The sequence below is a fragment of the Hydra vulgaris genome, chromosome 14 (genome assembly GCF_038396675.1).
Source record: "Hydra vulgaris chromosome 14, alternate assembly HydraT2T_AEP".
Lineage (NCBI taxonomy): Eukaryota > Metazoa > Cnidaria > Hydrozoa > Anthoathecata > Hydridae > Hydra > Hydra vulgaris.
In genome coordinates this window covers 38,009,622-38,025,631 of record NC_088933.1, presented here as the reverse complement: position 1 = coordinate 38,025,631, position 16,010 = coordinate 38,009,622, and the positions used below count along the sequence as shown (strand labels likewise).

Sequence of the window (16,010 nt, the reverse complement as noted above, 5' to 3'; positions counted from 1 at the left end):
TTCGAATGAAATTCAAAAAGTTAGACCTCAACGCTTAGTTGCTCAACGTCTATCTCAACTCATGTGTGTCTTTTTAAATTCGGACAAAGAAACAATCGAGTGGTATGATCAAGATGATGTTGATACCTCTGACCTCAACTGGCCTTCAAAAATTATTGAAGAACATGGAACTCCAATACTTGAAGGTCAAAGTCCAATTTGGGAACAAATTTAGGTTTAGACAGATATTCATCAATTGTATTTTTTTATAAAAACAAACTATTACAATTAAAATGTAAACTTATAAAAAAATTTTTTTGTCACGTCACACAGGGTGGGGGGTGGGGGTTCTTCAAAATGCCACAAAATGTCACATAGGGGAGGGGGTGTTAGAAAAACGACAAAAAACGTATAAGGGGCTGTTCAAATCACGTATTATTTGAACATCCCGTAAATGAATAAAAATCTTTTGCTTCTTCGCAACAACTAGCAGCACACATTCCAATGAGATTTAGCGAATGAGCAGAACAGAGAATAAAATCAGTTAAGGAAATAACATCTTTAATTCTTGCTTGGACACCGGAATATATGCCAGACATATTTTTGGCGTGATCATAAGACTGGCCCCTAAGAAAACAAGTATTTAAGTCATATTTTTTCAATATAGAAAATATAGCGTCAGTTAACGACTCGGAATTATGCCCAGCATCGTCAATGAACCCAATAAAACGTTCCACTGGTTCTCCATTTGGTAATACATACCTTATAATAAAAGAAAGTTGGTCAATGTGAGTTATATCTGGGGTTGAATCAATACTAATTGAAAAGTATGTTGCCGCTTTGATTTCTTTAATTATTGTTTCTACTTTTTTTGACATTATACTTATGAACTGCTCATAAGTATAAAAAGATAAATATGATGTATTTCCTTTACCAGGATTCCCATATTTACTTATATGCTGACACAAAAAATGATCATATTTTGCAACTAATTTCATTGCCATAATAAAATTACCACTATTAGCAACAGAAGATCCATACTTTTCTTCAGTTCCTCTAAATGGTAATCCATGACTAGCTAATGACTTTACTACAGAACATACTCGAGTTAGCACATTAATCCAATAATTTGTCTCTATTTTTAATTGACGAGTAATTGTAGTGTCTATTCGGCCTAAATCAGTTGCCCGTTGTTTCATTTTGTATACACAAATTTTATGTCCTTCTGAGTTTTCATGTTTTATCAATTTTTCTGGATATTTCCAATTTGAGAATCCTTTTTTAGAAAAAACAGTCTGGTTTTTAAACAAATAATAAGGGATACAATACACTGACCCATTTGTTTCTGAGTAGGATAAATAATCTCGTTGGCATGTCTCTCCATTGACTAATACAGTTTTAAACCAATCTTTATTTAAGTATCTTTTGAGAGTCCGATGACCTCCGGATTTATGTACAATGAGATTTTTTGGAATGTGTAAAATCTGCATTAATATTTTGGCTGAATCCATTTCTACAAATATAATCTCTTGTTTTCTCGTCTCAATCCCACAATCCTGGATCAGAACTAAAATTACCACAAATTAAAAGAAAACAATTAATAATAATCACTATTTGCTTCACTTATATGGCTATGTTACAAGTTTAAGTAATTTATTCTCTAATAATCTATTTAATTGATATTTATTTTTTTTAAACAACATTTATTGGTTAGGTTTAATTTTAAATTTTACTAATTTTACATAGGAGATTTAAACAACAAAGATAAATAACTAACATTTTTATACAAATTGTATATATTATAAAGAAATATTTTAAAATATTGTGAAATTACTCACCCTGAAATATCACTGGAATCTGGTTTATGTAAAACATCGATATCCAGATTAATATTTCCAGTCTTATTGAGTGATACTTGACTACTTGTTTTCTTTGACAATATAACAGACTCAATTTTACTAAGTGCCTCTTCATTTTCTTCATTGTTACTTCTAAAACGACAATAAAAATTTAAATTATTAAAATACTAAAACATATTTATTTAAATAGATCTCAGGCTAGTTTTTAAAACAATTAGGCACAATTGAAAATACTGGAATTTTAATTTATTTTTCATACAAGGTTGGTTCCAGTCAGCAATTATAAAATGCCAACATTATTTATAAATATGTAACTTATTATTATAAAGGAATATTTTAAAACATATGAAACTACTTACAATGGAACATCACTGGAGCCTGCTTTATGTAAATCATTAATATTTCTAGTGTTGTTGTGTGATACTTGACTACTTGTTTTCTTAGACAATACAACAGACTCAATTTCACTTGGTGATCCTTCATTTTCCTAATTTTTTTTTAAACCATCAAAGTGTATAATGAAGTTATTGTATTAATGTAATTTTAACTAAATTAATATTAATTATTTTAAAAATGTTTTAAATGTAACTAGAGAGCTAGATTATAAAACATAAAACTAATAACCGACAGTTGCTAAAAACCTTTTACTTCTTGTTTTGAAAAAAAATCAAATATTTTTGGAAGTTTTGAAATATTATTTTCAATTTTCAATTTTCATTTTTTGTTTGCAGCTCCGCTAAGTTTTTTTTTTTGATTCATTATATATCAATAATAAATATATTAACTATAACTATATAAGTATAATATATTTTACCGTGAACGTGCTCGCCGCTATACTAATCTATGACGGAGGTCGAAATAATATTCCGCAGATTGGGAAACAAATAACAATTTACAATATTGTACAATTACCTAATATTTAGTATTTTGTATTATAAAACTATATTTTAATATTAATATAATTTATAATTTTTCCGAAAACTTTTTATAGTCTCCGTAAAAATTTTGGCGCCCCCTTGACATATTACAGGGGGGGCTATTGCCCCTCCGAACCACCCCTTAAATACGGCCCTGTTATTAAGTATTTTGTGTGAATTAGTTGAAATGTGTCTATTATATCAGTGGAGAGCAGGTCATAAATGCATCGAAAAAATGACGTTCTTCTTTTCTTTGGTAAAATTTGTTATTAGCAATTAAAAGTTACTCGAAAACTTTTAGTTTTCGAGTAACTTTTTTTGTGTGATAAATCAATTAAGTTCAACCCAGTTAAAAAATAGTTTACAAGCTTAAATATTAAATAATACCTTTTTAAGGTTGCCGAATTGGCTAAACATCCTTCTGAAGCATTGGCATTAGCTTCAATAAAAAAAGCCACTAGAGATCTTAACAAAAAAGTCTTCGTTGTTCTCATGAAAAGTGCTACAAACTCTGAAAAAGTTAAAATGACGGAGATAAATTTTCCGATAAAAATGAAAACAGAAGATGCCTTAAGCTTAAAAATTCAGTGTGACCTTTCTGATGAACAGTATCAAATTATTAGAAATTCATCGATAATACACAATGCAGGTATTTATCCTTCACTTCATGAAATTAAGAATGAGAGACACAAATGTTATCCTGAGGGTTTAATTCTGACAGAAACATCTGCTTCAATTCATCTACTTTTTACTGTGTAAAAGACTCTAACACGTATACGCATGTGTAGCTTTAGGCACAAGAAATATTTACATTAAAAAATATGTGGTACTCTTTTATAAGGTATTTTGGATCAAGGAATCCAATTTTTTTGTCAAATTTTGCGCGTAATTATACGCGTCATAGGTACGCGTTAAAATTATTTTAATATAAAAATTTAAATTTTTTGACCCAAAATACGACAGTATTGATGTACCACATGTTTATATGTGATAGTTATATAATTTTTGCCGTTTTTTTTTACCTTACTGACTCACTGTGCGTCGGTCTTCTGCAAGTTTTCCGCGTTCTTTGAAGTAATTTCTAATACTTTACAGTTTTATTTTATATATTTTTTGTATAACGTAACTTTGTGATTTTCTTTTTAATTTTACTTACTCTGTAAAGATTCTATTATATATTACGAATTTGTAAAGATTAAAGAACAAAAAAAATTAAACGAAAAAAAAAAAAGAATACGTTTTAATATCTATTCATGCAAGCTTTTTATTTTCTTCTTTTTTCTATTATCACTTACCGGTTTTTTAAAAATCTTTATTCGAAATTACTCGAAAATACATTATATATATATATATATATATATATATATATATATATATATATATATATATATATATATATATATATATATATATATATATATATATATATATATATATATATATATATATACGTAAGTGTATATATATATGAATGAAGAAAATATCTTTATATTATCATGTATAATATTGTATACTTGAAGAGTGCTCAATAGATAAACTAGAGCTATATAATATATATGTTACTGTTACCCGCAGTACCAGGAATTAGCTAAATGCTAATTCCTGGTACTGCGGGTAACAGTACATAGCCAAAAATCCCTGGTACATAGCCGAAAATCCCTTCTCTACTACAACAATAACACATGGATAAAAAAACTGAACCATGAAAGTTTTGATGTCACAATGGGCAGCTACGATGGGACTGAAATTTGCGAACTTGTTGGAATCTACATTCTCAACGAATTATCTAATATAATTATAAAAACCAACATAGGGCTTTACCGTGATGATGGCTTGTTGATAATACGCAATTCTAACGGCCAAGAAATGGAGCGAATCCGAAAAAATATAATCCAAAAGTTTAAAGACGTTGGATTTCAAATAGACATAAAAACAAATCTTAAATCAGTTAACTTCCTTGATGTAACTTTCAACTTAGCCCAAAACACCCATAAGCCTTTCAAAAAACCCAACGATAATCTTCAATACATCCAAATATCTTCGAATCACCCACCACAATAAATTAAACACTTACCTACTTCAATATCAAACAGACTATCGCAAAATTCCTCCAGCGAAGTTATATTTAATCAATCTAAAAACAAATATGAACAAGCACTAAAAAATAGCGGATACAAAAACTACTCCCTCAAATATCAGATCAAACAAAAAATACCCCAGAAAAATCGTAAACGCAATATCATATGGTTCAACCCCCCATTTAATAAAAACGTCTCCACAAATATTGCAAAAATGTTCTTGTATTTACTAGAAAAAAACTTCCCTAAGAAGTTTTTTTCTAGTAAATACAAGAACATTTTTCCCACACAAACTTTACAAAATCTTAAACAGAAACACTGTAAAGGTAAGCTACAGTTGCACTGAAAATATAGAAAAAATTATAAAAAACCACAACAAAAAAATTATCTTACCTAGAATTGAAAATAATGATCCAAAATGCAACTGTCGAAACAAAGCAGAATGCCCCCTGAATGATAAGTGCAAATCCACAAATATTATACATAAATGCATCATCGCAGCAAATAACCAACCCAGCAAAGTTTATATAGGATTAAGGTGAGTGGAAAACCAGATACAACAACCACAAATCATCATTCAACAATATTAAATACAAAAATTCTACCGCCCTATCAAACTATGTTTGGGATTTAAAAAACAATTTTAATGAAATCCCTATGCTAACATGGTCTATTCTCAAATCAGTACCCCACCTACTCAAATATTTCCAAAAGATGCCCACTATGTCTGTATGAGAATTTTTTACTATTACATCATATCCAAAACCTGAAGAACTGTTAAATAAGAGAACCGAAATTATATCGAAGTGCCGCCACGAAAATAAATTCTTATTATAAAATTACAAAGCTCGCTACAAACCTGACAAACAACTATAAATAAAAATAACTACACTATTCTGCTCCATATATCTCTAGGCTAACTAATAAATTACTCACATGCACAGCTTTTGTAATATATTTCATAATATTATGTATACTTTTATATCAATTTTAATTCTTATTTTTATTTTATTATTTTTTAATACACAAATAATACACATGAGCACATAAAAAATATTTTAAACAACATTAAACATATAACTATTTCACAATTATTAGCCAACTAAAAACAAATTAATAATATTATTAACCTAACTACTAATCAATTTCCGTCCCTTAACGATCTAAAATACAAATATAAACCGTAACGTCCACTAAACAAATCGTAGCAAAATTAAACTTTTACTACTTGGCTGATGATTGTGATAACACAAGACACTCAGAGTTTAAATATAAATTTATATTATAAACATTATCATATATATAATTCGTGTGACTGCGGGTCACAGTGACATATATATTATATATATATATATATATATATATATATATATATATATATATATATATATATATATATATATATATATATCAGTAAAAATCCTTATCTTAATATTTTCTACAGTCTGAGAAAGAGAGAGATTTTATTGCATAAACACTCAGGGCCGTCCCGAAGAGATTTTAGGAGGGTGACGTATCTGTTTTTGCCGACAAATGTCAAAAAAATACTTTTTGCCGACTAATTTATCTAAAAAAATTAATTTAAATAAATTTAAACGTCTATTTGGACCGCGCAGTACTATCTAGTACTTAAAATCGCCGTCAGATTTTCTAGATAATTAGAAAATTAGATAAAATTATGAGAATATTAGATAATTAGAATTTTTTATAAAAATGCCATTAAAAATTCAAAGACTTCTAGTAAAGGTGTAGTTGACTTATCCATTGATTTTTTACATTATGACATTAGATTAATGTCATATTGTTTACCTATCATAACATACCGTAAATAATTGCCCACTTTTTACATATTTTTTTATTTTATTAATTTCAGATAAAATGCAATTTTTAAAACGAAGTTTAAATGTGTTCTGTATACTATATTAAGTTAAAAAATAAAGTATTATGCTAACTTATTTTTAAAAATATATAAAATTGAACTTCTAGGCAAAGAATAAATTTAGATTGTCGAACTGTTACAATCTTTAATGAATTTCAATGGTTATCAATCATTTCAATGGTTATCAAAAGATTATAGATATGTGCACATACTCAAAATTCACGTCACATGTGACGTGAATTTTAAAACTGATTTCTAATTTTATTATATTAAAGTATATTTAAGTATAAGTTGAATATATTAGTTTCTTAGCTAAAATATTAATTTATTTTATTCAAAATTTGAGTTAATTGTAATTGTTGTATTAAATTGTTATAAATGAAATATTATATATATTTTTTTCAGTTTTTAATGAAATATGGTTAAAAAGTTTGAATTTTGTTATCATGAGTTTCAGTCTGATCCAATATGGAAGTACGAGGAACAAAATAATTCAAATGCTTGCATAATTATTGATAATGGAAGCCATTCTTGTAGAGCAGGCTGGTCTACAGATGAGCAACCAAAATTAGTTTATCGCAACTTAATGGCAAAATTACGAACCAAAAAAGAAAGCGACATTATTTCAACTTTTTATGGAAATGACATCAGAGATCTTGAGGATTCTAAATGGAATATTCTCACTCAATTTGATTCTGATGTTGTTGCACATTTTGATACTCAAGAATTTGCATTTGACTATCTTTTTACACACTTAGGTATTAACACAAATGGTGCTGTGAATCATCCTATTTGTATATCTGAAGCAATATGTATTCCAAATAATTTTAGACATAATATGACAGAGTTACTATTTGAAGGTTATTGTGTACCTAAAATTGTGTATGGTATTGACTGTCTTTTTAGTCTTAACTATAATAAGCCTGATTTGCAAGATGGATTAGTAATTCGATGTGGATACCAAACTAGTCATATTTTACCTATTTTAAACTCTAAGTTTGATGCTGTTGCATGCAGGCGTTTAAATTTAGGTGGTTTAAACATGATGATTTATATGAACAGACTTCTGCATTTAAAATACCCTAATCAATCAACCTTATTTAATCTTTCTGGATCTCAAAATCTTTTGATTGAACATGCATATGTAGCTAGTAATTATGCAGAAGAACTTAAAATGTGGCAAAATAAACAATATGCGGAATCAAGTAGTGTAAGCTTACAAGTTCCAGTTATTAATGCAACTAATGAAAAAGAGCTTGAGATGCGTAGAATACAAGCCCAAAGATTAAAAGATATAAACCAAAAAAAACGCGAAGAAAAAATTAAAGTTGAACGAGAAGAACTGCGTAAGTTTGAGTGTATTATGAAACTAGCTGAAGAGAGTCAGTCTCATTTTAAAAGTAAATTAGTAGAGGAAGGTTTAAAAAATGAGTCACAGCTCTCAAGTGTAATTCAAAGTTTACGAGAAAAAATTTTGGAGCGAGAAGAAAAAAGTATACAATATTTTCGAGAGTTAAATGAGGGAGTGAGTTTCGTTGCAAAAAACAATGAATCAACTTCAATTGAGGATGTGGAGAAACTTATAGAAGAGCTAGAAAATAAGTCATTAGAGATAATGGACAGAAAATATTCCAGAAACTTAAGAAAACAAGCTCTTAATAAACGCAAAAGTTATGCTTCAAAAGAACGTATGCGTATATTAAGCCAGTTAGCAAAAAGTGGTAAAAACACCAATAATGGTTCATCAAAGATAGAAAAAGAAGATACATTTGGAATGAAAGATGAGGATTGGGATGTTTATAAATTTATAAGTAAAGATGGTGATGATTCAGAAGATGAGCAGGATGAGGAGAAATTAACAGAAATAAAACAAAGTCTTGGTCACTATCAGTTATTACTAAATAAGCTTATGGTAAGTAAAGGACAAAAATTTCAGCAATTACCATTAATAACTGAACTTACACGTGTACCTGAAATATTATTTCAGCCAAGTATAGTTGGAATAGAACAAGATGGATTAGTCTCAAGTATATGCTATGTTTTGCAAAACTATGATAAAGAAACTCAACAAAGAATGATAAAAAATATATTTCTTACTGGTGGTATATCCAAACTTAAGGGTTTTAAAGAACGTTTGACACAAGATCTTATGGCTGTTTTGCCTTTTCAATCTGAATTTAATATATATGAAGCTAAAGATTGTTTAAAGGATGCTTGGTATGGTGCAAAAAAGTTTATTAATACCTCTAACATCGGGAGTATTGCAATAGATAGAAAAGACTATGAAGAAAAAGGGATTGGTTACCTAAAAGAGCATAAGTGCTCAAATCACTTTTATGCATTGTCAGTATAAAATGTATGGTTCATACATGTGAAAAAATTTCACAATTAATTTGCCATGTACCCTAATGTGTATGTAGCATAATTTGCAATATTGTGGTTGTGCAAATATATAATGCATTGTTAGAAAGTTAAGAAAAGGTCTGGGCAATAGTTTGTCTGGGCACTTTTTTGTGTGTTGAATTGTTGAATATTGGCGTTTCGTTTCTATTTTTTTGTTTTATTTTGTTTTTTAAATATTGCAATACTTGCAGTTTATTACAAGAATGAAAAAAGTACTTGCAAAAATATTAAAATTATTTTAATCTTTTTTAAGAGTCATTAAATGATTGGGTAAAAAATAACAACATTTCTGATCTAATCCTCTATTTTGCAAATATTGCTCTCATAAAACCAAGCAACTTATATTCCATAAAACCTAGCAACTATTTAGGGTGACAATTGAGTGCAACGCCGCCGAGAGCCGCCACGCCGCACAGTGGGACGAAATCCTGATTTTGGCCAAAATTTCCAAATTACCTACATAAGGGTTTTCGAGGTCGCTGATTAGGAATCTGAGGTCAGATTTAAAAAATTCAAAATGGCGGCTCTAATATGGCGGCCAAAACTGTTCATACGTTGAAAATATGAAATCTCATGTAGTTTAGTTTTCAAGGTCATTGCTAATGATTCAGGAGTTAAATTAGAGCAAAAACATTGCAAAATTATTTTCAAATTTATACTATTAATAAAAAAACAGAAATTTTAATTTAATTTTTTTTTTTAATTGGTAAAAAATTAACTCACATATATGTAAAAAAATTGTTTCTTTAATCCTAGTAACAAAAATCACGTATGTCATATTCATCAATGTTCGAATCATTCGATTCGGAATCTGATGTTGAACCACCGGTATCTAAATCGAAATCGTTCCTTGTCTCTTGTCTGGTGACTTCAGGTTGTTTTAACAATTGTATAGCTTCTTGATGTAGAGATTTTACCGGTCTCTGGGGCAATTTCCTGATGCTCAAGAGAAATAATTCTGATGTTAATAAGAGCCTATTAAAAATGTCTCTCATATTCGATTCTCTTGAGCATTTTCTTGAATGATGTAATCTGAAGTTTTTAATGTCAACTTATAATTTATGTTCAGATGTAGGCATGTAATACCACGGATATAAAGCAACAAATAAATGGGCGGTATTTACACAATAGTCTTTGAATTTTTCATCATCTATATCAAACCCGCTCGAAATTATCTGCAAAATAACTTGAAATCGGTGAGTTAATTTTTCATCGACTCCTATTATTTCAGCAGATATAGCAGCATTTTGAAAAAAGCGGCGCGCTGTATTTCCATCGTTAGAGCTTCGATATTCTGGCTTTGGTCGATCAACGATAAGCCCCAGTTTTATCCTAAATTGAGTCTGTATTTCTTCCTTACGTATTTTCACATTCTTTTTATCTTCCTCTCGACGAGCTTGCCACTTTTCAGTTGTTAGCTTATACGACAGATGCAAACAGCACTCGAAAAAACGAATCCATGCATGCAATGTAGATATGCCTAATCTTAAATTATCTGTTGTAATGTCCATTTTTATAATGTTGTTGATGTCATTAAATTCTTTAGAGGAAGCTTTGCACAGGAAGCAGCGTTGTGTAGAAGTGGTACCAGTTACTGCATTACAGACTTTACCGTCTATCATCGTAAATGACATACAATAAGTTACTGAAATGGATTTTCCATTTTGTTCATTAGCACATGGTGCAGGACCCTCAATCTGCAGTTCAATATCGGTAACTTCTTTCAATGTTGACTGTACATCTTCATGTACAAACTGCAATCGTATTGGTCTGCAGAATCGCGGAGATGATGGTCTAGGATTTTTTCACACAATAGTTGCTTTACCCGTCTTGTGGTTGTTGTGCATTAATTGTAAAGGTACAAGAGAAGTATAAAAAATGCTTTCATCAGATTTTCCAGTCTCAGTAGGTTTTTGTTCATAAACACTTTGACCGCTGCTTCCATCACATCCCCATTTACAGTAAATTACTAATTTTTGCAGAATTTCCGGATTTAGAGTATCAATGACATCAGCCTGAAGTTGTATAATTCTAGATGTGGTATGATCAAGTAAAACATGTAGTTCAATCTGTGCGCACGACTCACTAACAGTTGTGTACACAACTGATGGATAACAACGTTTTTTTGCTTTTTCTACTTCAAGGTATGATGGGTATAATTTGCATTTATGTGCTCTAGCTACATTTCTTGATAGTTGATAAGAGTGCTTTGATTCTCCTTTCTCAATCATTAAAGAAAGTGCTTCATCTGGGGTTAAAGATACTTCGTTTTGTGAACTAACAGCGGATATATATATTTTTTGGCTCTTGTTGGGGTTGTTAATGTGGCATCTTTAACAACTTGAGCAGCATGTACTTGACCAGAAGTCCTTAAACTCATTTGAGCAGCATATGCCAATTCTTCTGTAGAAAAAGTAGAACGTACTTCTTGATTCTTTCGCCTCTTTGATCTTTCACTAGATGAAGAAAAAGATTGCGAAGGTCGCCCACATGTTCCTTTTTTATTATCACTCTTCACAATCTTCTCAGGTGTTGCGCATTCAGTATTGGATATTTTTGAAAATTGTACGGTGCTTTTCATTTTTTTTTTCAGAAAAAAATCTTTCTATCTTCCTGCTGCTCTCCATCTCGATCAAAAATTTGAAAATAACCGTGATAATGACATTTCATCTTCGCCTACTTGATTCGCATGTTCCGTTTTTTTGAAAATTGCATCTGTCAAAACATTAGTGATGAATTTATATTCATTTTTTTTAAACTGTCTTTCACCATAAAGAATATATCTTTTCTTGAAAATTCCATATTTAAAGATTTTGAAGACTCTCAAAAAAAAAATACAGTAATAACTGCTGAAAGTTCTTTGAGGACTATTTTATAAAACTTTGAGATTATCATAAAACATAATGAGAAGTAACTTTTAAAGCATATATTTAAAATAAAAAATTATTGCATTAAAATGTAATTAGTGCTATTAAATAATGTTAATTCACTAATTTCCATGACCATTAATGCGTGGTGCGACATTAATCTATTAACATAGTTTAATGTCGCACCACGCATTCCTCCATAAAAACTAGTCTCATTATTAAAACGGCACTCAATGGCAGCCAGTTTTTTAATATGTTATATTTTACACTATACACGATCAGTTCCTTGTCAAAAGAAGGTGGATAACCGCGGTTAAATTTTTAAAACGACATTAGAAAATCGATTTCAGATAAAAAATTTACAATTTTTTATGTTTATTTGTCGCGCGATTTAAATATGAAAAAAATTAAAATTAGCAATAACAGTGCATAACCATATATTCTACATGCCTCCAGAAAGTGATTCCATTTTGCCGAATTCCAATTGAAATAGTTTCTTTAGTTTAACAGCATTTTAAAACAGGCAAGAATATTTCGACGTATCCACTTGTTTAGTGCGTACCTAACGGAGGCTAAATGTCAACTGACGCCCAGGCCACCCTAGAGCAGGTATATACCTGCCCTGTTCGGAATTTTGTTTTAGGACTATCTATAAACAAGATCTGAACGTGAAAAGACAAAAATATAAAACTCAAAAATTTGACTTTTGGCCACGAAATCAGGATTTCGTCCCACTGTGCGCCGCCTGCGACAACAATCGTGATTGGCGCCATTATTCATCAAAATTTCCATATATTATATCTATAGGACTCTTTTTTTTTTGCCGCCCGGGACAAACTGTTTCTTTTGCCCCCCCCCCCCTCTCTTGGTGACCCTGCTTGAGTGTATACGGTAAAGGTTCTGATCTTTCACCTATACACTTACCTTCTCTTAGTGACGATACGAAGACTTTTTGGAATTTGACTTTAATAATATACAGGTAAAGTGTAAACTCCAAACCTTCATATGTTCGTTTGTATTTTAAAATGAGTTTTGCCAAAAATCTTAAATATTGTAGCTTGAGAAAGAAAAATTCTAAAAAAGTACCTTGCTTGCCCGGACTTGCATGTTTTAGTTGGGGGTTTTTAGTGTCTTTTCTCATATTAGACCTATCTTTATCAATAGGTTTAAAATGGCATAAAAAAAAAAAAGTCTAACAGAATGAAGTAAACTACAAAAAACATTCTCTGCAGCTTTAGTTGAATTATCAGAATGATGTCAATATTTATCTCCGTTAAATTTATCAGCATATGATAATATAACATAAAGATAATATAAAGATAATATATCAGAACAACTATAAAAGAGCAGCAAACAATTTTTAATATCTGCTGCGTTAAATTATCGAGAGTAATCAATCTTCAAATACTAAGGTTGGAATGCAAGAAGCGAACTTGAGTCAAGTTCGACTTGAACTTTACATTGTAACAATTAGCGGCAGAGTATTTTTTTGAGGGGAAAACCCATACTCTGCCGCTATTGGTTACAATGTAAAGTTCAAGTCGAACTTGATTCAAGTTCGCTTCTTGCATTCCACCTTAAATTTAAAAATTTTTCAAAAACAGACACATGTTAAAAATACTTTGTTAAACTGTCTGTAATAGGACCCCGGTAATCAATTTTGACAATTATACCAAGCTTGTAATAGTTGATGCAAGACTAAAAAAAGTATTAATTACTCCTAAAATAAAAAGTTTTACAAGCAGTTCTTATTAATTTTAAAAGAACTGTTATTTTTGATTGTGGGTGTTTTTTAAGATTCTACTAAGCTCAAAATATATCGGCAAAAAGTTTTTACTATTAAAAGTTTTCAAAACACTGTTGCTAGATTACCAAAAACTTCGTGTTAAGAACTCCTCTTGATACAACTGGCGTTACTCAGCTCCTTGATCAAATAAACTTATCATAAACAAATATTACAAACTTATTATAATCATTATTATACAATATTATACATATTATACATATTTACAGTATTTATATATTGGCATCAATATATCAACTGTACCTATTGGGGCACATTGGTCCTTGAGTATGCGGGACTCATTTATCGGAGGATCTAAATGCCCCTTATATTATAAGACTTACATTTTTTGTTTAAATTTTATATATTTAAATTAATGACGTACTTATGACGAATAAAAATTTTTTATATAATTTTTAACATTTTATTTTTAAAATGTAATAGTGTTAAAAACTAATATTAATAATATCAGTTTTTAGTTTTACATATGGTGACTGGATCGTTTCTCGTAACTCGTTTTCCGAACCCCTCTGTGTATAAACAGCAGGTAAAAATGGTTGAAGTCGGGCCTGTACATCTTTATCAACTAAGAGCGGTAAAAGTGCTTCTGTGGAAAACGAAGAAGATAAATCAAATATACAAATATTACGAGCTTATTATATTACAAACCAAATTTATTATATTACAAATAAACTTACTCCTTAATCAAATAAATCAGAAACTGCATTACAAATCAAATTTATTATATTACAAATAAACTTACTCCTTAATCAAATAAATCAGAAATTGCATTCTGAAGTGCTAAACCTACACTATACTTTTCGTTTATGACAACCAACAGGTTTTATATATATATATATATATATATATATATATATATATATATATATATATATATATATATATATATATATATATATATATGTATGTATATACTTGCAGAGGTATGATCAAAATTTGCATCAAATCAAATAATACTAAATGCAGGTAAAAAAGTTGGGATTTAAGTGGAAAGATCAATGTTAAGTGGATGCAGGAAAATAAATTTTTAATGAGCCTAACTGTGTATTAATGAATACTTGAGAATCATCAGCAGTATTAACAATTTAATCTTTAAAACATTTTTATACGAAATATATATGAAATTGTACATACGAAATATACATACGAAATTACTATTTAAGCTTGTCAAACAATAGTTGATAAATCAAAATCATTTGGAGAAATTCCTAATTTGTTGCCTGTAACACCTAAAGTAAACAAAGAAAATGTTAGAGTTACCCAAGTTCACGGCTCAATGGAGGGGAATAAAATATTGAAATTGGTTTGAGCAATCAAAGAAAAAAAAAGCCAAAAAGGCCCAAAAAAAAAAGAGCAAAAAAAATCCAAACAGCAACATCAAATCGAGGCATTTTGCAAATGTAAGGAAGAATGTACATATTGCAAGAGTGTTTGTGCTCGTATTGTCATAATATCATAAAAGTTTGGTAGTGTTATCATGAACAGGTACCTAAAAAAGCTAGGTAAACACCTCAAAGTGCTAGGTAGTTTGAAAGGCGATTTTGAGAAAATTGGATTTGTTTTGTACTCGCATTTTTTAAACACTATTTTTTAAAACCTTAATAATAACATTTTTGATAAAGTACTTCAAAGTTATTTTCAAGAAAAATTGTTTCAAGAAGGTTTGTCAATGGCAAGTAGATTTTTTTCAGCGTCTTGCTAATTTAGAATTTTCTTTAAAGATTACTGTAGTTTTTTGTATTATTTTTTCTTAAAGACTTAACATTATATTCTTTATTCAAGTTATTCAGCGCTTTCAGTACTTACACTGCTTATAATTTGTTTTTTGCCTATGCCGTAATAGTCGGTGGTACCAGCGACATTTTCTAAATATACCAAATTTAAAAACAAAATTTACTTGAAAAGTGCCGCGCTAGCGCGGTAACGGCTTTTGGGCTAGAGTGAAAAAATAGAGATGGACCATAACATGACAGGTAACAGGTTTATTGGAAATATTAGAATACATATTGTTAAACTTTTTAATTAGAATATTGGAACCGTCGGATTATATTTATTTTGCTTATTTAATAATAGTTAGTTATTTTTAATGTTCGAATTTCTCTTCTGTTTCTTAGTTAGTATTGTGGCATTACCGTTTGTAGTTAATTTACCCTAAAATGTAAAACAAAACAAAAAATGTTGTGTAATATCGCAAATAATATAGTATGATTATAAAAGAAAATGT

The 16,010-nt window shown here is 29.5% G+C and overlaps 3 protein-coding genes across 3 annotated transcripts in view; 2 read left to right on the top strand and 1 right to left on the bottom strand.

Annotated features, from left to right (window-relative positions):
- Positions 1 to 407: 407 nt before the first annotated feature.
- On the bottom strand, positions 408 to 1,490 carry LOC136091101 (zinc finger MYM-type protein 1-like). The gene has a single exon (XM_065818089.1). It carries the CDS (start codon positions 1,488 to 1,490, stop codon positions 408 to 410), a length of 1,083 nt encoding a protein of 360 aa, XP_065674161.1.
- A 5,624-nt stretch (positions 1,491 to 7,114) lies between these two features.
- On the top strand, positions 7,115 to 9,262 carry LOC100204190 (actin-related protein 5). The gene has a single exon (XM_065818428.1). The coding sequence runs from the start codon at positions 7,131 to 7,133 to the stop codon at positions 9,063 to 9,065; it is 1,935 nt and encodes a 644-aa protein (XP_065674500.1). The 5' UTR covers positions 7,115 to 7,130; the 3' UTR covers positions 9,066 to 9,262.
- A 6,382-nt stretch (positions 9,263 to 15,644) lies between these two features.
- Positions 15,645 to 16,010, top strand: part of LOC100207767 (E3 ubiquitin-protein ligase Hakai) — a 47,427-nt gene continuing 47,061 nt past the window's right edge. The window contains exon 1 of the mRNA XM_065818368.1: positions 15,645 to 15,759. Coding sequence (XP_065674440.1) covers positions 15,741 to 15,759 — 19 coding nt within the window. The 5' untranslated portion in view covers positions 15,645 to 15,740. The remainder of the gene's footprint in view (positions 15,760 to 16,010) is intronic.

Coding starts and splice junctions, on each gene's coding strand:
- LOC136091101 (XM_065818089.1), bottom strand. CDS start 1,490: ATGGATTCAGCCAAAATATTAATGCAGATTTTACACATTCCAAAAAAT.
- LOC100204190 (XM_065818428.1), top strand. CDS start 7,131: ATGGTTAAAAAGTTTGAATTTTGTTATCATGAGTTTCAGTCTGATCCA.